Source organism: Oncorhynchus clarkii, chromosome 17 (genome assembly GCF_045791955.1).
Source record: "Oncorhynchus clarkii lewisi isolate Uvic-CL-2024 chromosome 17, UVic_Ocla_1.0, whole genome shotgun sequence".
Classification (NCBI taxonomy): Eukaryota; Metazoa; Chordata; class Actinopteri; order Salmoniformes; family Salmonidae; genus Oncorhynchus; species Oncorhynchus clarkii.
Window position 1 is genome coordinate 27,040,590 of NC_092163.1, and position 23,842 is coordinate 27,064,431.

At 39.3% G+C, this 23,842-nt stretch overlaps 1 protein-coding gene across 1 annotated transcript in view; it reads right to left on the reverse strand.

The window, feature by feature from the left end:
• LOC139370656 (N-terminal EF-hand calcium-binding protein 1-like) overlaps positions 1–23,842 on the reverse strand; it is a 53,807-nt gene that overhangs the window by 15,265 nt on the left and 14,700 nt on the right. The window contains exons 3-5 of the mRNA XM_071110262.1: positions 11,798–11,906; positions 4,433–4,458; positions 1,919–2,016 (exon numbers count right to left, since the gene is read on the reverse strand). Coding sequence (XP_070966363.1) covers positions 1,919–2,016; positions 4,433–4,458; positions 11,798–11,906 — 233 coding nt within the window. The remainder of the gene's footprint in view (positions 1–1,918; positions 2,017–4,432; positions 4,459–11,797; positions 11,907–23,842) is intronic.

Genomic DNA, 23,842 nt, shown 5'->3' on the forward strand with positions numbered 1-23,842 from the left:
TTTCATGGTTTAGGCTAGTCCCCTTAGTTCCAGTGAAGGGAAATCTTAATGCTACAGCATACATTCTAGATGATTCTGTGCTTCCAACTTTGTGGCAACAGTTTTGGGGAATGCTCTTTCCTGTTTCAGCATGACAATGCCCTGTGCACAAAGCGAGGTCCATCCAGAAATGATTTGTTGAGATCGGTGTGGAAGAACTTGACTGGCCTGCACAGAGCCCTGACCTCAACCCCATCGAACACCTTTGGGATGAATTGGAACAAATGGTCTGTTCTATATCTTCAACAAAATTAAACATGTACAACTGTGACATTAAAATGTTTAATGGTATTTTTCATCAGTTTTATATGAAATGTAATTTCCACCACACTGTCATTACCACAATGCTAAGTCATTACCATCACGTTACAGTCATTACCACAATGCTAAGTCATTACCATCACGTTACAGTCATTACCACAATGCTAAGTCATTACCATCACGTTACAGTCATTACCATCACGTTACAGTCATTACCATCACGTTACAGTCATTACCATCACGTTACAGTCATTACCATCACGTTACAGTCATTACCATCACGTTACAGTCATTACCATCACGTTACAGTCATTACCATCACGTTACATATTTTGAGGCAAATTACATTAAATTACAATTGATATGGATGATTCTTCGCTTATGTGAATATTAAATGCTTGTTGTTAAGATAATTTGTAAAATAATGCCAAATATTAAGATTCTGATGTGGTAAATACATGTTTCTGAGAATCATCAAGGCATATATGGACATTTAAACATGACTGATACATACATATAATTAAGCAAACTTCAAAATAGTAATAATAAATACATGAAAAAAATACAATTAATGTGCAAATGTTATATACCTTAGGCACAATTTCTGTCATTTCCATTTCAACTAAAATAGCACATTTTATGACGTGGTGGTAATGACATTTCCCCTCGGGTATTCGGGGAAATCGATAAAAATAATGACATTCTTAAATAGTATGGGCTCAGCCACTATTAGATATTGTTTCCAGACAGAGTGATGGAAATATTCAGATAGATAAAAAGCAGTTTCATTTCCCAAAACATTTAATTAACATCCAAAAGTGCCCGTATTTGCAAAATCAACCATATATGTCATTATGTGTATTCTAGATACTAGCACGCATACCTCCACAGTCTACTGGGCCTGTATATTGTAAATAAGCCTATGCTCATGGTTATTGTTTTCTTCTATCTTTCCATAGAACCACTTTTTTACTCTCTCACTTTTACTATGAGCCATCATTACAGAGAAGTGTGTTGAACCCAATACCTGCAATAAACTTGTCTGAAGATATCTTGGTTCTTGCCAGAGAGAGCTGTGGTGGCTGAACCCTATCCATTGGCACCGAACAACTCTCTACTAGTGCCAGTTCTACATGGTCCTCCCGGATCAGCCTTTCGTATTTTTCATTGGCCTTTGTACTTGTTTGTGACATGACTAGCGACTGAGTATATGCTGTACCCGCAGTCAATGGACTGTGGAGCATTTTTACTCTTCATAATACAATACATAGGTAGGGTATATTCTGTAGCCGAGGGTGTACTCTACATAGGGTATGTTCTGCAAACTTTACCTCTAGAGTATATTCTGTAGCCCCCAGTCAATTGACTGTGTATCATTTACTGTTCATAATAAAAGACATGGGTATGGTAAATTCTTTAACCCACAGTCACTAAGCTGTTAAGTGGAACTCTTGCTTTCACCTGTGTAATCGTGTTAAATCAGTGATTACTTCATTGTGCAGAGTAAAGAAGGTTCTATTTTCAAGGTGTTATTGAATGATTGGATTCACGCATCGATTTGACAGTAAACCTCGAGCATGGATATGATGTCTCAGAATAGCAAATCACAAAGGTGTACCTTTTTAGTTTTGTTCATAGCCTCCAAGATGGCAACATTTAGGATCTCCAGAGCAGAGAGGACATTCACATATCCCCCCAAGTGTTGAGCAAAGTCATCTGAAATGAAAGAAAGAAAGCAACCCTAATTGTATATTTAACATTGACACCAGTTTCTTATACTATACAGTACGAATAACAAATTCAGTTGAATATCTAATGTGCATGGTATCGCAATATCCTTCCCCATAATGCACACTTTGATCTAAAAAATGTCTACGAGAAACGTCGTAACTACCTTAGACTGATCGAACAACAAAACAGAACAGTACATCCTGAGACACAAGACCGGACATTGATTAGATCAACTGTTATAATCTCTTATAAAGTTGGAAAGTAAGTAAACCGAAACGCTTAAGTGTGCCAACACTGTTCTTATACTTTATTTTGGTAATGTCAAATCAATCAGGACATTATAACTTTCACCAATCTAAGAGTGCCCCGGATTTCTTTTGCCTATGAAGCAGTCATTGATTGATGTTCAACACACTAACTCCAAGATAACACAGAGAAAGCACTTACAGTGATAAGAGATAGTCAACATCCCCCCATGTCAAGCTGCTCCACTGACTGATGCTTTTCCCATTCAATAAATTATGCAGCAGGTTTATTCTTGGAAGTGAGTGTTTACAGGTTCTTGTCCTACTTTTGGCTTTCCATCTGCCACTAATTTTCATAAGCTGGATATCTAGATGTGTTAATCAGTTTATACCCACACTTATAATAATAGAAGGTTATAGATGATGATCAGCATGACAATGTTGATTATGAGGATAATGAAGATCGGAATGACAATGTTATGCTGATGGTGATAACAACTTATTACAACAATAACCCACTGGGCACAAACTGGCTGAATGGTGAAGGTCGAGAGTCGTGCGTCCTCCGAAACACAACCCAGCCAAGCTGCACTGCTTCTTGACACAATGCAAGCTGACACGCTCGCCAGGTATACGGTGTTTCCTCCGACACATTAGTGCGGCTTGGCTGGGTTGTGTTTCGGAGGACGCGCGGCTCTCGACCTTCACCTCTCCTGAGTTCGTATGGGAGTTGCAGCAATGGGACAGGACTGTAACTACCAATTAGATACCATGAAATTGGGGGAGAAAAAAGGGTAATAAAAATTTGCAAAACGTTGTTTTGAGGGTGAAATTTCAATCGCAGAATTGTCATCATGGTAACCAATTTTCAACATAGACAAACTTTGTGGAAAATATCTAGAATTTGTACCTTTGAAACCACGTCAGATCTTAAATGTTATATCCGCTATCAAATAATAGGCTGGGCAGCCCCTCCTACTGGAGCTATCCATTTGGTCTCCCATCCAGGGCTTTAACCAAGCCCTGCTTAGCTTTGATATTTGTCATTGACTACAACGAAAGTACTATCATGAGAATGATTATTGAGAGATCTCTTATTATCTAAATAGATTCAGTGTTGCTATCGAAGTCATTCAATTATACTATTTAGGCCTATACAGCATTTGCGAAGTCATCAAGAGGTATTGTTTCAATTCAACTAAAAATAAAACAATACCTATAGGCCTAGGGTTTCAAGCTTCAATCTTAATCTTAAAGTTAATAATGAATATGTTGGATGCACGTCTACATTTCAACCAAAATTAAGTTAAAGAATAGGACTAAATCAAATCAAACTACAGTATAAATAAAGTTTGACTTGATTTAGTCCTATTCTTTAAATTTGATTTTTGGTTGATGTGGAGACGTGAATCCAACATTTAAAATATACATTTGAGGGCAAACTGGAATTAAAGTCAGACTAAGTCAGTAGGCACAAAATATACATCTACTTCAAATGTTGGTATTTGGTTGCGTTGTCAACTTAATAACACAATTCTATATGACTTGTAATACTATAAATAGCCTAAAGTTATTAAGGCTAATGTAACAGTTTTTATTCAACCTTAAAATGAGTAACACATCCATGGCCACATTTTGAGTTGTCTGCAACTATAAAAATCTTACTATGCAATCATAGAAAGCATGCATATCTCACAATATACATATGGAACAGCATTGATCACTTGCACTATGTACAGTACTTTTGATGTAATCTCAACTACAATCTAGGTAATTTGGTTGTGCTATTAGATGACACACAGTGATAACACAATAAGTTGTTGTATAAATACAAAATATCAGACATTGTTTTTTTCATTATAATTTGTTTGTGCCTTTAGATGGTTAAAAGCCTAGTGATAACACATTGGCTGTCTTTTTGAGTGGGTGAATAAAAGGTTGAAATGTCATTGATCAACACCTCAACCAAAAAGAACCCACATTTCCACATTGAAATGACGTGGCGTGCTCACTGGAAAGTCACTGACCTTATTATGAAAGAGAATTTTTGAGCACAAAAGATTCAAATGTGGGAATAATTTATTACTGGAGGCATGGTGGAGAGATTGCAGGGTTAATTTTATGAAAAGATAGGCCACATTAAAACACACACTCACCTGATAGTTTGTCGGTATCTAGGTTGCTGCAATGTATCAGAAAATAAATAGATGGGAAAAGAAATAGAGTTCATTGAATTACAGACATTTCAAAGATGTTTGGTGTTTCATTTAAGTCCTGGAGAGGTTGTGTGCCTCAGGAATGCATGGACAGAATTTCAAATTCTACAGAGGGAAGCTTTGCACCACTTCATGAAGCCGGGTGCCCCCCAATGTACCGTAAAACGTTCAGGAATTAATAGGTTCAATAAAAGACAGCAAGATGATTACTATGAGCTCTAAATAACACATCATTCACCTCACACTTTTCCACTTAGTGAGTGAAGCCTACAGGCTTTGATTAAAGAAATGTGATCTCCTCTCTGGTAATATCATTTCCATGGTATTTGAAATGGACTTTGTGGAACAATATTTGAAATATTCAAGTCAGATTTTCCTAAAAGGCGACCACCTAAAATGTTATATGAAACAGCCAAGAGGAGTAAAACAAGGTGTTCCACTATCGGCATATTTATTTATTGTGGCCATCGAAATGTTATTTATTAAAATCCGATCCAACAATAATATCAAGGCTCTAGTTAATCCAGGGTTTAAAAACAAAGGTGTCATTCATTATATGCTGACAATTCATGTTCCCTTTAAAATCCGCAATTAGGATCCCTGCATAGCCTCAGAGGACCTAGGTCATTTGTCTAACCTCTCTGAATTACAACCGAAATATGATAAATGTACCATATTACATATTGGATCACATTTAAAAAATAAAATAAACTTTAACATTACCTTGTAGTTTACAAATAAAATGGTATGATGGTGAAGTGGACATACTCGGTATTCATATCCCGAAAGAAAGAAATGATCTCACTATAATACAATACATACAGCAAAAAATATTCCACTTTATTTGGAAAGGCAAGCCAGACAAAATTAAATGAATATGACTTCAGAGGGCAGAAATGATTAAATATTAAAGCATTGGACATCTCACTAAAGGCTTCAGTCATACAAAAGCTATACTTAACTCCGTACTGGTTCGATACAACCTCTCACTTTCAAGGATTTGGAAATGAAATCATCTCCAGAATATCACTATTTTTAAAACAAGCCATAGAAAGCTGGTTGCAATTTCAGTTTAATCCACCAGAAAAGACAGCACAAATATCACAACAAATATTATGGTTAAACTCAAATATATACTAATTGATAAAAAAAATACATTATTTTTGGCATGAAAGAAAAAAGGTATAATCTTTGAATTATATCATAAATATGACTGGTGGAGTTAAATCACACATGTAGTTAACAAAAACATATGGACATGTCTGCTCTATCCAAAATTACAAGCAACTGATTTCAGCATTACTGCAAAAATAGAAGTGGAAGGGGGAGGAGATAAGGAACTTGTCTGTCGGCCCTGCATTAAAGACCGAATTGGTTAAAGAAAATTGTATTTAATAAAAAAGTATACCAGTATACCAGGGCCAACAAATATAAACGCAACATGCAACAATTTAAAATATTTTACTGCATTACAGTTCATATGAGGAAATCAGACAATTTAAATAAATTAATGAGGCTCTAATCTATGGATTTCTATGGACTGCGAATACAGATATGCATCTGTTGGTCACAGATACCTTTAAAAAATGGGCCTCACAATGGGCTTCAGGATCTCGTCATGGTATTTTTGTGCATTCAAATTGCCAGTCAATAAAATGCAATTGTGTTCATTATCCATAGTTTATGCCTGCCTATACCATAACCCCACCACCACCATGGGGCACTCTGTTCACAAAGTTGACATCAGCAAACTGCTCTCCCACACGATGCCATACACATGGTCTGCGGTTGTGAGGCAGGTTGGGCGGACTGCCAAATTTTCTAAAACGAAGTTTTAGGCGGCTTATGGTAGAGAAATTAACATTCAATACTCTGGCAAAAGCTCTGGTGGACATTCCTGCAGTCAGAATGTCAATTGCATGCTCCCTCAAAACTTGAGACATATGCGGCATTGAGTTGTGTGACAAAACTGCACATTTTAGGGTGGCTTTTATTGTCCCCAGCAAAAAGGTGTGCCTGTGTAATGATCATGCTGTTCAATGAGCTTCTTGATATGCCACACCTGTCAGATGGATGGATTATCTTGGCAAATGAGAAATGCTCACTAACAGGGATATAAACAAATTTGTACACAACATCTTGGAGAAATAAGCTTTTTGTGCATATGGAACATTTCTGGGATCTTTAATTTCAGCTCCTGAAACATGGGACCAACACTTTACATGTTGCGTTTTATATTTTTGTTTAATGTGTATGGGGGATACAACCATCCTAGCTGTGCAGATTTTGCAGCGAAGGGACAGAATCATTAGATCACTTGTTTTGGTACTGCCAATATGTATCTTGTTTTTGGTCGCAGGTTCAGGAACGGTTCAAGAATTGCAACATTTCCCTGGAGATAACTCTGCAAATAGCACTGCTGGGTGATTTGAAAAGTCAAAGACAATTGAACAATAATATAATAATACTCTTAGCAAAAAAATGTGATCTTTAATTTACAATCTGTAGAAACTATGAGAATAAAAGGTTCAGAACGTTTGGGAAATCACAGCACAGTAGGAAAATATATGGCAATTAGAAATCAAAACTGGATGGTCTTCAGAGATACTGTGGGTGGTAGGGGTTGAGGGTATCTCTGAAGGTTGGGTCTAAAAATAGACAAACAAAAATAACTAATGTAAAATATACTGTGTCCGTAAAATGTATAAACTGGAAGTAGAAGCCTAAGTATTGTTGTCCATTAGTTTACTCCAATTAGGGGAAGGGTGGTAGAGTTAGGGGAAAATAATAAAGAAAGAAAATATATAAAAAATATATACACCATATACTGTATTTAAATAATGTTTTATGGGGGATTGGAAATGATGCAGACAATTACATGTTATGCAGTGTTAGCCTAATATGCGCATGTATAAAAACATCTCACTTATCCAGAGAGTGCTTCTTTGCTGGTATTTGAAAGACCTTCACTGGCTCTGCTTGGACGGCCAAATTAAGAGCAAGAGTTAAGTTGGTTAATGACTTGTGTAGTTGGCATGTGCAACCTGCATTGCTTCTACTATCGTCCACTGTCATTTATCAACGTTGACGCAAAAATTCATTTTCAAAGCAACAAGCCGCAATGCCCTTTGTCACCTTTTAGCTGCCAACGTGTTTTCATTAGAAGAGTAACATTAGTTTGAAGTTGTACTAGTCATATGTACGGGATACGCATTGTATACATCGTCCAACGAAATGCTTACTTGCAGGTTCCTTCTCGATAATGAAATAATAACAAATAATAAAAGACAAGAATACGAACATAAAGTAAATGGCTCAGAATAATATAATAACATTTTTAGCATAAGTATAATACAGGAAGGCACAATTTAAAGTCCAATATTTACACACGTATTGGGGAAGGGGGGTTGATCTTCACTGTGGGGGAGAAATGCCCTTGCCATTCCGGAATTGTTTTCATTACCATAATCATTAACATAATCTCAAAATTGTGTGTAGGACTTCTTCAGGCAATCTTGGTTTCCCTATTTGTTCATCTGAGCTGCAGGGACTTTGACGGACAAGCTAATTTAACTAACAAGGGTTTTTGTTGGACTTCAAATGCTATAATGTTGTGAAATGCTTAATGTTGGGGGAGCAAGTCGGTGGATGCTCAATTAATATACATTTCCAGTCAACAGGCTTAAACAATGGAAAGTTCAACTTTTGCCACTTCAGGAGAGAAAACGGCTATGGAAAAAGCTGGCTTTTAAAAGGATAGTTTGGGATTTTAAAACTTCATATTAGATGTGAGGGCAAAATTACAAGATTATGTTATAATACTGTTATTGCATCAAATGGTTGTTTTATGGAATAGAATAAGGATCTTAAAACACTCTCATCTGTGCGTGGTCTTCTGAATTGGGCCTCTGGAGCTTAATGCTGACAGTGGATTTACGATGCCTTTGGTGATAAAACCTAAAGACCACATTCCGTAGCATGACTTGGTGTTTGTGTACTGGGAGGTACCAGGGTGGAGATGGCTCGGGCATGGATAATGATGAAGGGAACCTTGTTTTGGGGGACAGACCCTGGTTTTCACACAATGAGAACAGTCTTTACAGCAGATACTGTCCACTGTGAATGATTCATTTCTTTCATACGAATCCTAACCTTGTGACTCATTCCACACATCTGTTGTTTGTCATGAACATTCAGGAGGATGTACTTTGCTATACAATTCTGTGGCTGAAATCAGCTTGTTGGGCTTTCAACTAATCATCTAAGTGTGGTTTGTTGACCAGCCATCATTATTGCATAGCACTCACATCATTCACTGGTGTGTGTGGTGTGACATGCTTTCCTTATCAATACGTTTTGAATAAAGTAATATCCTGATTGGTGATTGACCTTGTCTCTCCTCTCCTCATTATTGATTAGAATTTCCACGATATAGATCACTGGTCACTAACCGGTCGATCGCTAATCTTAGTCGATCACCAAATATTTCTGTAAAAAACACAATGATAAAGCCTTGCGTTTTCTTATGTTCTTTATTTGTTTTGAGCTGTTGGCGGTAGGTGCACTTGATTCAGCAGCCCTAGCACCGGGAAGGCAAAGTATTCCCATTTTGAACCATTTCATGTGTCTGAAGGTAGAACTCTGTCTACCCGGCAGGCCCAGAGGGCAAATCAATAGCCCTACCGCTGGCCAATCAGATAGTTCAGATCACTGTGTCTGCAGTTTCTTTGCGCCATATGCTGTAAAAAGAAGCCTAGGACACAAAGTTGATCATGTGAGATTTAGAAAGTTTTAAAACCAGGACTAGAGAGAGACTCAACGAATACAGCAAAGAGCTTCTGTTTTAGGAGTAAGTTCATGTTTAAGTGGTTATTCAGCACTGTCAACACTTTGTTCAAAAGTTTTATAAGCCAAAAAATGTGCATTCTCCCTACTCCCACTCACGCTACAACCAGTATAGCAAAGTGTTTTCAAATCCAAATCAAATCAAATTTTATTTGTCACATGCGCCGAATACAACAGTCACCTTACAGTGAAATGCTTACTTACAAGCCCTTAACCAACAATGCAGTATTAAGAAAATACCTAAAAAATGTAAGTAAAAAAATGTAAGCGATAAGAAAAAACAATAATTATAGAGCAGCAGTAAATAACAATAGCGGGGCTATATAGAGGGGGTACCGGTACAGAGTCAATGTGTCAACGTGCGGGGGCACCGGTGTCAAGGTAATTGAGATAATTATGTACATGCAGGTAGGGTTGTTAAAGTGGCTATGCATAGATAATAACAGAGAGTAGTAGCAGCGTGTGGGGGGGGGGGGGGGCAAATGCAAATAGTCTGGGTAGCCATTTGATTAGATGTTCAGGAGGAGTCTTATGGCTTGGGGGTAGAAGCTGTTTAGAAGCCTCTTGGACCTAGACATGGCGCTCCGGTACCACTTGCCGGGTGGCTGGAGTCTTTGACCATTTTTAGGACCTTCCTCTGACACCGCCTGGTATAGAGGTCCTGGATGGCAGGAAGCTTGGCCCCAGTGATGTACTGGTCCGTTCGCACTACCCTCTGTAGTGACTTGCAGTAGGAGGCCGAGCAGTTGCCATACCAGGCAGTGATGCAACCCGTCAGGATGCTCTCGATGGTGCAGCTGTGGAATCTTTTGAGGATATGAGGACCCATGCCAAATATGTTTAGTCTCCTGAGGGGGAATAGGTTTTGATAAGCTTGCGTTGTTATTATTTGCAGCTTGTGCCTTTTTTATTATCAAGGAAAATGTAACTTTCTCTGGTCATAGGAGTAACAACATGAATTGGTGCATGAGGCCAAAATAATGCAGTGCGACTTTAGTTTCGCCATCAGCTGGAAGACTGATTCCCCTTTTCTCAGCAGAGGGAGGGAGAGGCGGGATGGTGAGTCGGGTGAGAGGCTGACCATCACTCCAGTAAAAAAAAGCAAATGATTATGCTCACTCAGCTGTGCCTCGCAAGTAATACAACAAGTGACCTATTACCAGTGTGATCATATACTGTAGCTACCTGTACATTAAAAAAATATATAATTTCAAAATGGTCTGAGAAGAACATTGGCAGAGCCTATTGCCTACTGAGCAAACCTCATTGCTACAGAACCGTTTTTAATTGGTGCATAGGCTTACGCTTTTTAAGTCATGTTAAAAATGAAAAATATATCAGTGGGTCGTATTTAAATAGCCTCTTGTTTCTCTTTCCCCACCATCTACTCTGTTGTTGCTTAGTTCTGCAAAACGCTACATCAAGTATACAAGAAATGTGCATGTTGATGAGTTGGACATGCCTGTGCTATGTTTCGCTATAAATCAAATCAATGTTGCACACCATTAGGCTAGGGCGGTATACCTTATATATACACCGTATACTAGGGCAATTTTAAATACCCACGGGATAATTTTAATACCGTAAAAAAATACATTTTTGCTTCCTGGCGATCCACTGTTGTGCATCGCAAGAGAGGTGATCAAGTTACACTTGATATTCACTACTGATGTTTGCCAGCTATCTTATAACTTGTAAGTTTAACTGAGTGCTTAATACATTTTCTCCAGTTCAGGGCCCCAGCTATGAATTTGGTTTGCTTAGTGTCTAGCATGCAAGATCAATATTGTTTAACATAATATACTCTACAGGCATGTCAAAGTTCCAGAGTGGGATCTCTGCAAGTTTTAATGTTGTTGTTTTTTTATACAGAGAATGTAAGCAATCACAACCCTCCTTTTACTTGTATCATTACACATCCTGCAAATCACCAGCAGAGGGCGACCATTTTGAATCCATTTTCACATTCACTCTGTTGGTAATGCTTACAAATTTGATTATAACTCTTAAAGTAGCAGAGATCCCACTCTGGAACATTGATATTCCCTCCGAGTATATTATGCTCAACAATATGAAACATGTGCCAAATCTAAAATGGTATATTTTCAATATTCATAAATGAATGTAAGAAAATTGTTGTAAGAAATTATTGTAAGAAAATACTACTCATATTATAGAGCAAGCGGTAAAGCGTAATATGAAACCAAATGTTTCTTTTTAGTTCCTACAGATGAGACATTATGGTGTCTTAAAGGAGGCCTCGGTAAGGCCAAAATGTCACAAATACTCCAGCCTCAATTATTGCTCAATTATGGTTTAAGATACAAATGTCAAATATATGTCAACAATCCTTCCTCCTACTAAAGGACCCTTCTATGGATTAAATGTCGTGAAAATCCCCCAAAAATCATTGTCTTGTTTTGTTCTAGTTTCATGAGGAATCACAGAATGGGAACATACTTATTCTGCTGCCCATCTAAGGAGTAGAAGAGCTCCTGCAACTCCTCAGTGGTGAGAATCCCGTCTGCGAAATAAGCATTGAACTCATCAAACGACAGTTTTCCATCATCTGAAAGACAACACAAGACCACAGCTTATGCATCAACGACTGAGACACATGGCCAAAGGAAATCATACTAGGGTTCAAATACTATTTGCGGTCTTTCAAATGCTATGAGCGTTTGAATCGGCATGCCTGTGCCAGATGTTTGGAGTTTGAACTTTTGGGACAATTCCATTTTTGTCCATCCATTTATGCCAGACAAACTCAGCTTAAATTATTTGATAGAAAACAAATATTATTTGAACCCGGGTCTGGACGAAATAGAGCTGGCCTACATCTAATAGCTTAAATGGTTACGTCCCAAATGGCACCCTGTTCCCTATATAGTGCACTACTTTTGAGAGCTTAGTTGTCTTAGTTGTGTTGAACATGTTCCTGGTGTTAAGCTGCCGCTTGGCAGGAGTACTAGACAGACAAACGTTGGAGCTGGAGTCAGCAGCTGGCTAGCCAGACTGGGCGTACTGACGGACAGAAGGAAGTCATCAGCAGATTTATAACACTTTGTGTGTATCCTAAACGACACTCCATTTACTATATAGTGCACTACTTTTGACCAGGGCCCATAAAGCTCTGGTCAAAAGTAGTGTATTATAGATGTGTAAAATGGTCTGTTTCCGAGTGTGTACATGCAAGGGAGAATATCTTTAATGATAAGTAGTAGAAGCTCAGTATTGAGAAGTCAGAATAAAAGCAGAGCTGGACCACTCTTGATTAGTTGGCTCTGGAAGGTCATGGATCTTTACACATGCTATTAGCCCCTAACACCTTGTCTATTGTACTCATATAACGCCCCAATTCATCTCAGCAGGCAATCTACTCCAAACATGTATTTAGTAGGTATATAACCTAGTTCATACATATTAAAAATGTCTTAAGAATGATAGACTATAAAGTTAATGGAGCCTATATTCATACAATCGTCAATTAAATATCCAACATCTAATCAAACTTAAATTCAAATGTTATTTGAAGTGCATTTAAAAGAGCAACACACTTAAAACAATAAAATGAAAAAAACAAGCACGGCAATAAAAGAGATCAAATGTTATCAAAGAACATAAAACATAAAGCCGTCATTAATTAAAAGCCAAGCGAAAAAAACTGGTTGACAATTGGGATTAACATAACAAAAATGTATAATAAATTGTAGTGAAATGCATGAGTTTCCATTTGCTGGACCAACAAGCTCCTCACAACAGAACAACTGTGCAACTATGCCTGGTGTTAGCTCTACATCTGGTTGAATGAGTGGTAGACCAATGTGTCTGTCAGTGGCGAACCACGCGGTAAGTACATATGATGAGCGAAAACGTATACTTTGATCAGTGCTTATAACCTCTCACAGCATCCCTACCTTATCATGTTCTTTCAGCTGTACAATGGCAAAATCCTTGTTTAGATACATGAATGTGAAGACACTATACAGATCATGCCGATCTTCACTTCCTTATGACAAACAGCTGTTTAGGGGGCAGGCAAATAATGTCTGAGCTCACTGCAAATTCAACACTGGTCAGATCCTTATTCTCATAGATCTTTAGTCTAAATTATGTAAGTACTTGGTACCATCAGAACCTACATGCACTGCACGTCATTGCTCTCATGACTGCCAGACCCTGCTCTTAACCTCCTGGGCAGTTAAATAATTTATCATTAAATTAACTGAGATGCTGTGATTGTTGGTCTTCTGTTTACCGATGAAATCACTGAAATGGAAAGCATCAGAAACTATATACTGGACCATAGTCCAAAATGTATTTCTTCAAGAGGTGAGGTAGGGGCATATTTGGTGTGCAATACTGTTTTCCATAAAACCTTGCAAAGCTCTCACAGAACTTTTGCAAGTGGCGATGATCCTCTCTAACTCGCTCCATTGTGATACATCTAGTACATAATATGGTACAGGCTTTGACAAAATGGGTTCAGAAATCATAACGGGCATCCTCCACAAGATATCTTAACCGCCATCGATAAGAAACATTACTGTGCAGCCGTATTCATTGATCTGGCCAAGGCTTTCGACTCTGTCAATCACCACATCCTCATCGGCAGACTCGACAGCCTTGGTTTCTCAAATGATTGCCTCGCCTGGTTCGCCAACTACTTCTCTGATAGAGTTCAGTGTGTCAAATCGGAGGGTCTGCTGTCCGGACCTCTGGCAGTCTCTATGGGGGTGCCACAGGGTTCAATTCTTGGACCGACTCTCTTCTCTGTATACATCAATGAGGTCGCTCTTGCTGCTGGTGAGTCTCTGATCCACCTCTATGCAGACGACACCATTCTGTATACTTCTGGCCCTTCTTTGGATACTGTGTTAACAACCCTCCAGGCAAGCTTCAATGCCATACAACTCTCCTTCCGTGGCCTCCAATTGCTCTTAAATACAAGTAAAACTAAATGCATGCTCTTCAACCGATCGCTACCTGTACCTACCCGCCTGTCCAACATTACTACTCTGGACGGCTCCGACTTAGAATACGTGGACAACTACAAATACTTAGGTGTCTGGTTAGACTGTAAACTCTCCTTCCAGACCCATATCAAACATCTCCAATCCAAAGTTAAATCTAGAATTGGCTTCCTATTTCGCAACAAAGCATCCTTCACTCATGCTGCCAAACATACCCTTGTAAAACTGACCATCCTACCAATCCTCGACTTTGGCGATGTCATTTACAAAATAGCCTCCAATACCCTACTCAACAAATTGGATGCAGTCTATCACAGTGCAATCCGTTTTGTCACCAAAGCCCCATATACTACCCACCATTGCGACCTGTACGCTCTCGTTGGCTGGCCCTCGCTTCATACTCGTCGCCAAACCCACTGGCTCCAGGTCATCTACAAGACCCTGCTAGGTAAAGTCCCCCCTTATCTCAGCTCGCTGGTCACCATTGCATCTCCCACCTGTAGCACACGCTCCAGCAGGTATATCTCTCTAGTCACCCCCAAAACCAATTATTTCTTTGGCCGCCTCTCCTTCCAGTTCTCTGCTGCCAATGACTGGAACGAACTACAAAAATCTCTGAAACTGGAAACACTTATCTCCCTCACTAGCTTTAAGCACCAACTGTCAGAGCAGCTCACAGATTACTGCACCTGTACATAGCCCACCTATAATTTAGCCCAAACAACTACCTCTTTCCCTACTGTATTTTATTTATTTATTTATTTTCCTCCTTTGCACCCCCATTATTTTTATTTCTACTTTGCACATTCTCCCATTGCAAATCTATCATTCCAGGGTTTTACTTGCTATATTGTATCTACTTTGCCACCATGGCCTTTTTGCCTTTACCTCCCTTATCTCACCTCATTTGCTCACATCGTATATAGACTTGTTTATACTGTATTATTGACTGTATGTTTGTTTTACTCCATGTGTAACTCTGTGTCGTTGTATGTGTCGAACTGCTTTGCTTTATCTTGGCCAGGTCGCAATTGTAAATGAGAACTTGTTCTCAACTTGCCTACCTGGTTAAATAAAGGTGAAATAAAAATAAAAATAAATAAACAAGTCCTTTAAGAGCGAATAAGGAGTAAACGCATGTCAACATTTTTCATTCTTGTGCACTGAAATGAGAAAACCGTGACGAGATTTTAGCGGGTGGTTGGCACATGCCTGCAGGTGCTTTCAGTTCATCATCTTTAAGCTGAGTATGTGTTTTGTATTCCATCTTCAAGCACACCAATATTCTTCCAGACTGTAAAAATGTGTTTTGCTGTCCCAGTAAAAGAATATGCATTGATGGGTTGGTTGTTAAGCAACAAAACCGACATGTGCGCAACTATGGGGCAAAATAGACATGGTTGGCTTAGACTGTTAACAACATGTAAACTATATTTAGTCTCCCATGTTTATTAAAAACATAAATACATTTGCACAATGAGCACTTGTCTCTCAAATACATTGTTAGAGTTGTTGGTTATCTAGCTAGTGAATTCTTGCCACATTAGCATTGACATGAAATCAGCCAAAACACCTCAGAACAAGGCATGGTATCAAGAACAAGATGAAACTATCTGAAAAGAGTCACTTAGTGTTTCCCCACATGGCAGTTTCTTGTCATTATTGGTAGCTATCTGGCCATCCTGAATCACAACAACTCACAGACTTCTACCCCATTGTAGTGTGCGCATCTTTTCCATGACATTGTCAGCTATCCCATCTATAGGGTCCACTACAGCCATGTCTATGGGCATGAAATATGGCAATTTAAATAGCTCTCTGCCTTGATCTTCGCCTGTGTCCAAATACTCCCTTGCATTTTGTGAACTTCATTCTGACGTTGTTGTCCATCCAGTGCATGATGGAATAATCTACTTTTCATCCCATTTCCATGGAAATGGTTCTAGGCATTTGTTGCAACTTGTGTGAGCCTGACCTGAATCTGTGCTGTTGGAACAGATAAAAAGATTGTGAAGAAATCCCAAGTAGGCTACATGAATGTTAGAAACATCGCACCAACCAAAAAATGTTTCTAATAAAAGTTTCTAATAGAATGACATGGAAAATAAGCAGGGGCCAACTTTATAAACGGTTATGATATGTTATCGATGTACTCTAGCTTTGAGCGAAGTCTTGTGGATCTGTGCACCTAGAGCCAAAGATGGTGGATAAATGAAGATGCCTTACTCAGCCCGTTTACCATTGAAAAAATGTGTCACAGTTCCGGTCTACTTAATTAAGGGGTGGCTCTCCTATAGATATTACATTTATATTTTTGTCATTTAGCAGATTAACGTATACACTAGGAGTCAGGAAGCAGGTGCAGAAGGTAAGTTTAATAAAGAGAATAAGCAGATAAACAAACAGGAGACGCGTACTGAAAGTGAACAAAAAGCATATACTGCATGAAGACCAAGGCTACTGAGGACTAAATAACGGGGAAGTAATCAAGGTAATGATGAAGGCAGGTGTGCTTGATGATGGTTTCCAGGTATGCGTAATGTGGGTTGCTAGGACCGGTGGTTAGTAGACTGGCGACGTTACTGGCACAACACTCTTAACTGCTAGGCTACCTGCCGCCCCGCGATAGCAGCTTGGTCTGTTCTACCTGTATATGAACCAGAATTTCTTTGCCAGTGAGATGTCTCGATTCCTCTTCCGTCTAACTTGTATCACAGAGGCAGCAGTCCAAATTCAAAGTAGACAGCCCTCGGCCCTAAGCCCCCAGCCCTTGAATGACGTATTAAATCGTCACATCCGAATGTACCTTAAATGTCCCTGGCCCAAGCGAGGGAGAGTGATGATCGGAGAGGCAACGTCCTTGGTGGAAATCTTGAAGTTGAGTATAAAAACAACCAGCCTAAAGCTATTCATGTACTTAGCAAGCTAACATGGCTAGCTAGCTACACTTACCCATAGTTCTATAGTTTGGTCATTTATTCCAATACATTTCCGAATTCACAAATGTTAATGAAGCTAGCTACGTTTTATAGGCTCCTCACTACGAGATTAAGCCAATTTGCCAACACTAAAATCAATGTCGTAATATAAACAGTACCAGTCAAAAGTTTGGACACACGTACTCACTCCAGGGTTTTTCTTTATTTTTACCATTTTCTACATTGTAGAATAATAGTGAAGACTTCTGATCTATGAAATAACACATATGACGGTTATTTTATCAAATCAATTAACTATGTTTAATTATTACGTGATTAATTACGTGACAATTAACTCATTAGCAATCTTAGCACAACGGAAAAAGTTTGTTTAATGAGTTACCTTTTCCTGAATTAACTCAAAAATATATCAGAATATTTCGTCATCATATTAGTCATCCATGAAATATTATTACATCATATCAGTCTCAATCTGAACGTCGTTGACTTCAAATCTGCACGAACCCTAGTCTAAATGATGATTGAGCGATACACAAATTGGCTTAAACATCTCAAGACATCAGTCAGGAAGTTAAAGCTTGGTGGCAAATTGGTCTTCCAAATGGACAATGGCCCCAAGCATACTTCCAAAGTTGTGGCAAAATGGTTTAAGGACAACAAAGTCAAGGTATTGGAGTGGCCATCACAAAGCCCTGACCTTATACCTATAGAAAATGTGTGAGCAGAACTGAAAAAGCGTGTGCGAGCAAGGAGGCCTACAAACCTGACTCAGTTACAGTTACTCAGCAGGAATGGGCCAAAATTCACCCAACTTATTGTGGGAAGCTTGTGGAAGGTTACCCGAAAGTTTGACCCATGTTAAACAATTTAAAGGCAATGTCAACTTCTGACCCACTAGGAATGTGATGAAATAAATAAAAGCTGAAATAGATCATTCACTCTGCTATTATTCTGACATTTCATATTCTTAAAATAAAGTGGTGATCCTAACTGACTTGGCTCATTCATCCCCCTCCTCTCCCCTGTAACTATTCCCCAGGTCGTTGCTGCAAATGAGAATGTGTTCTCAGTCAACTTACCTGGTAAAAATAGCGGATAAATAAATAAATAAAATCACTTGGAATTTTTACTAGAATTAGAATCTCCCCTTTCTATAGAGTTCAGATGCTACTGACATTTTCAAAAATGCAAAAAAACAGATATCTCTAGCTCAAACTGACGTATTTTGATGGGGAATTTTGTATTATGTTAAATACCGGTCATGTCTCAGGCTGGACACATTGGCAGTCAGGATCTCTAGTCTCCACTGAGTGTTGTTAACACCCCATGGTTCCCCTTATCCAGGAGTCGGTGAAAAAAAACTGTGTTCGGAGATAAAACACCTAAGTTCTTCAAACTGGCATGGAAGTGGCTAGAGTCTTAAGAGGTGTCAGGATAATTAGGAGTCTGAAACTAGGGTATTTGGTGCAGTGTATATAGGGAATAGGGTGTAATTTGGGACGGAGAGCCCTGCACGGGCATGAATTTTAAGCCTGAGCCCTAACCATACCCGCAACATTCAGGCCCGATTGCTTCTGCCAAATTTAAAACCCAGACCTGCCCGAAACCCAAAATCAGAAATGAATTCCTTAGTTAGTAAAAACCAACTGTCTGCCACTCGCTCCCTGCGGGCAGCCATAGCAATGGCTTGGGCTGCTCTCCTCAATGAGACATGAGAAAGCTGTGGGCTACTTTGACACTCTAAACTCTGACGAAACTCAAGGAACATTATTATTTTCTGTGAAATAGTCCTGTCTTATATTTGATGAGGTCGAAGCGCTTCTGACACCATGTTATGATCTTAATCAGATATGACTGTACTGTGTAGCAGAGCACAAGCAAATGGCTCAGATTCAAAATGTTCGTGATCCCCGAGCCCTAACCAAACTCTAGTTGAGTTTCATTTTTAATTGAACCTTTATTTAACTAGGCAAGTCCGTTATGAACAAATTCTTATTTACAATGATGGCCTAGGAAGAGTGGGTTAACTGCATTGTTCAGGGACAGAACAACAGATTTTTACCTAGTCAGCTTGGGGATTCAATCTAGCAACCTTTCGGTTACTGGCCCAACACTCTAACCAAACAGGCCCTACCCGGCCCTAACCCGATGTATAATGTCGGGGCCCGTCGGGTTCAGGTTGGATAGCAGAGCTCTATTGGGATGCAGCCTTTGGCTCAAGTTCTCAGTTCTAGCCTAGGACACAAAGTAAGGCACTTTGAAAGGGCAAACCATATCAAAACACTCAAAAAGAACTCAGAGCTACTTCCCAGCGAACTTCCCAAATAGTCAGACCAATCTGGCCAAATTGCGCACAACAAGGTAACAATGATTATAATTCAATATGCCAGACGTTCCAGACGAATGATTCTGCTCAATTCAAGGGCAAATTTGAGGACCATCTGTTCGCCGGGCTCCGTGGCACACCTCATGGCGGTTCTGAATTTGTAATGTGCTGGGTGGGAGGATGATGCAAGGCCGTTGCCGCCACCTCCTCTGACTTAAAATACTGTAGCTAACGACAACCCAACCAAATGGCTATTACTCTTTTAAAAGCCGTGACAAACAGAATTGAAGTCAATGTTTACAACTTTGTTCTGGTAATAGGAAAAGGCCAATTTTGACAAAATGAAAGGGTTCTTCGTTTAACTAGGTCCTATATGATGCAGTCAATGGCTTTGTTCAGAATTGTGGCTCATTGATAAGATAAACCAGGCAAAGCCTATAATACGGCTGAAATCTCCAAGGAATATTCTTCCACAAGAGTTTTTAGGAAATAGAAGAAGATATGCAGTAAACTTGGTACAATATTTTGATGCTTTATCTAGAAACAATGGGAGGCTGTCTGCACTCTTCTATAGTCCTTATTTCAAAAATAATGTCAACACAGGTTTCAAAAACAGGATGAAGGAAAGGGTAGATACTAGATCTAGTTCATGTTGTACAGATCCCGATATAGATGTGTGCCTTCAACATCTGACTGTGCCCTTCTTTCATTGAAGACCTCTCATGTCTTGCCGTCCAGCCACTATATTTGATGCCTTGCTCTTTGGCAGCCCAATGTTGACTACTGGGAGCTCACTTTTTTTGACAGCTCTATTTGGAAATGTTGTCCTCGTAGAAACCAGGACGACTTAGAAGAGCACATTATTTCCATGTTTTCGGCTTATTTCATCTATTAGTACGGAGGGGTCAGACAGAAGGAAGAGCGATTGAGTAGCCTGCTGTGGGATTAAAGTACTTATGGGAATTTACCTTGATTAGAAGAGAATAACAGCATGAGCCAGTTCAAATCCCCAGTGACTGGATCTGTGACTCAATAATTAGCTAGGCCTATTGACATGCGCTCTGCTGTTCTATTGGTTTTCATATGAACTTTTTTTCGTTGTCCAGAAGCCAAAAGCACAATCCTACTCATATTAGAAACCCATCCTAGTTGTTGCACCTTAAATTCCACTTCTTTCTAAGTTTCTAACAGAGATTTGTTATCTCTGTCACATATGGAACCGCTATCAGGTGTGCTGTTTAGAATGGTGTTCTCCCACAAATTGCATTTTGGCAAATGTCTGAAAATTAGGTTTAATTGGCTGCTTCATTACGATTGGCATGTTCTGTTAAGATGCATTACCATAATCTAAATGTGATTTATGTTATTCTGACATTCTGAGAACCGTGGATGAAGGTGCTTTGCACCCAATGCATATGGGTCCAGGTAAATTCAAATCTTCCCGGTCACGTTGTATAGTGCCACATTGTCCTAACGGAAACAATGTCATCCATATCTACTTTATCAGTATATTGCTGTACTGACAAATATACAACAATATATTAAGCAATATACTGAAATACACTGAGTATACCAGACATTAGGAATACATTCATAATATTGAGTTGCACCCCCACCTTTTGCCATCAGATCAGACTCAAATTGGTCGGGGCATGGACTCTACAAGGTGTCGAAAGTGTTCCACAGTGATGCTGACCGATGTTGACTCTAATGCATCCCACTGTTGTGTCAAGTTGGCTGGATGTCCTTTGGGTTGTGGACCATTCTTGATACACATGGGAATCTGTTGAGCATGGAAAAACCCAGCCGCGTTGCAGTTCTTGACACAAACCGGTGCGCCTGGCATCTACTACCATACCTAGCTCAAAGACATTTAAATCTTTTGTCTTTGTTTGAAAATACTGGGATGTCTGGAACTGCTCAAAGATGGGATCAGTAGCCCTCAGATTATATCTCTGACTTGCTCACAGAGCATTGGTGACGGCTGTGCGCCCTAAGTAGGCAACGACATGGGGATTTTGTGCCCGATCACAAAAACTTGTCTGGAACATCTAAAATCAGTACCAAAATTGTGTAGTGTACGTCCGGCTTTAATAACTTTAATCACCAAAAAGGATAAAGACCTGACCGCACTGGAAGTTATAGACCTGTAAACCTTAGTAATGTGGATGGAAAGATATTATCTTAAGATTATTGCCTCTAGACTGGAGAAAACTATTCCAGATATCATCCACTCTGACCAGGTTGGCTTTGGGAACTTAAGTGATCGCTTCAGACGTTTGTGGCTGAATAAATCTGGATCCTGCCCTGGTTTTTCAAGTTTGTCCTCAGTAGATTAGGTTTGGTTCTGGGTTTATGAATTTATGTCCTGTTTTTCAGGTCCTATGACAGTTGTACAGACTAATGGAATGATTTCGCAATTGTTTATTTATCTACAAAACTAGAGGACCCTCTCTCTCCTTTGCTGTTTTTGATAGCGATAGAACCTCTGGTGATATCTGTAATAGGAAACCCAGAGATTCAACAAGTATATAGGGGAGAGGAATAGAAATTGTTCTTAAAAGCTGATGACATTGTGTTGCTGATTAAAACCAACCACTGCTCAAAACTGTGGAGATACGTTCTGTTATTTCCGGATACAAGGCTAATAATTGGCATAGATCTGAGGCTATGCCAGTCTCTACAATACTCCCGTCAGCTATGGTTAACCCCTTTTGATTTCAAGCGTATGCAATCGGGTATGAATTATCTGGGGATTGTGTTGACATTCGAGTTAGATAAGATAGTGGATATCAATATGCTTCCAGTCCTCCAACAAAGAAAACAAAACATTGACAAGTGGAAGTTGTTAAATCCTAGTTTATGGGGGGAACTTTTATTCAATTAAAATGATGGTTACTCCTAGGTTTAATTCTATTTAAATGATGCTACTGATATGCATTCCATCATACATTTTTAAGCAGTATAATTGTATTATTAAAGAGCAACTGAAAGCACAGATTCCGCATGTGTTTCTCTGGTTGCTATTGAAGAAAAACAAGATTTCAGTCTTGGCGTTGTGGTTTGATGTGGTAGTTACTGATGTGTCTCCCATGAGTCACCATAGGAACAATGGCAGTATCAGTGCTTCAAAGTAGTAAGTGCATCTAAGATAACTCAAGAATTTTGTAATTAAATTAGAAGTCTTTGCAGGGGAAGTTTTAGTCGCGCAATTTTACATCTAGCTACGGTATTTAATAAGTAAAAAATATGCAACGTGATCTCTTATGTAAACCAAGTCCAATCCGCTGTGCTGCTGGGCAGGTCAGTCTCACAGTCTGTGTGTTCTGCGGCAGCATTGGATAGAGTGCAATCACCGCAGCTGTGTATCCTGTGTTACTGGGCAAGTGAGCAATGTCGAAATCAAAAACCAATGCTCAAGTAAGATGAACTTTTGGATGAGATTGACTTTATCACCAAAATTATTATATTTACACTGCAGTCAATTTTGACACTAGAATGTTTGACTATTATCGATGCCACATAGGCCGTTTTCTATCAGAGAAGTTGTTTGTTGCCTTCAGTTGTGCTTTAAATACTTTATATGGGAGGGAAAAAAGACCATGCATCGGTATGCTGAAAATACATGCCCCTAAAGAAAGAGGGATATGACTCCCGGCAAGGCCGGTCCTTGCCGTTCTGACGCCCTAGGCAAGACCACAAAATGCCAACCCTGCAAAACTAGGATAGTCCCAGTAAGCAAAATTAAGTCTAAAACACGTATGATACATCTGTAGCATTGTCTTGTGTGACAAAAATGGACATTTATTGTATTTTATTGTTCCCAGCACAAGGTGCAACTGTGTATTGATGTTTACTCAGCTTCTTGATATGCCACACCTGTCCGGGGGATTGACTATCTTGGAAAAGGAGAAATGTTCACAAACAAGGATGTAAACAGTGGTAGGCAACACAAGCTCAGAGAACCGGACTGCCGAGTGCTGAAGTGTGTAAAATTCGTCTGTCCTCGGTTGCAACACTCACTACAGCCTTCCAAATTGCCTCTGGAAGCAACGTCAGCACAAGAACTGTTTGTTGGGAGCTTTATGAAATGGGTTTCCATGGCCGAGCAGCCGGGATGCAAAGCATCGGCTGGAGTGGTGTAAAGCTCACCGCCATTGGACTCTGGTGTAGTGGAAATGCATTCTCTGGAGTGGTGAATCACGCTTCACCAACTGGCAGTCCGACAGACAAATGGGTTTGGCAGTTGCCCCGAGAATGCTACCTG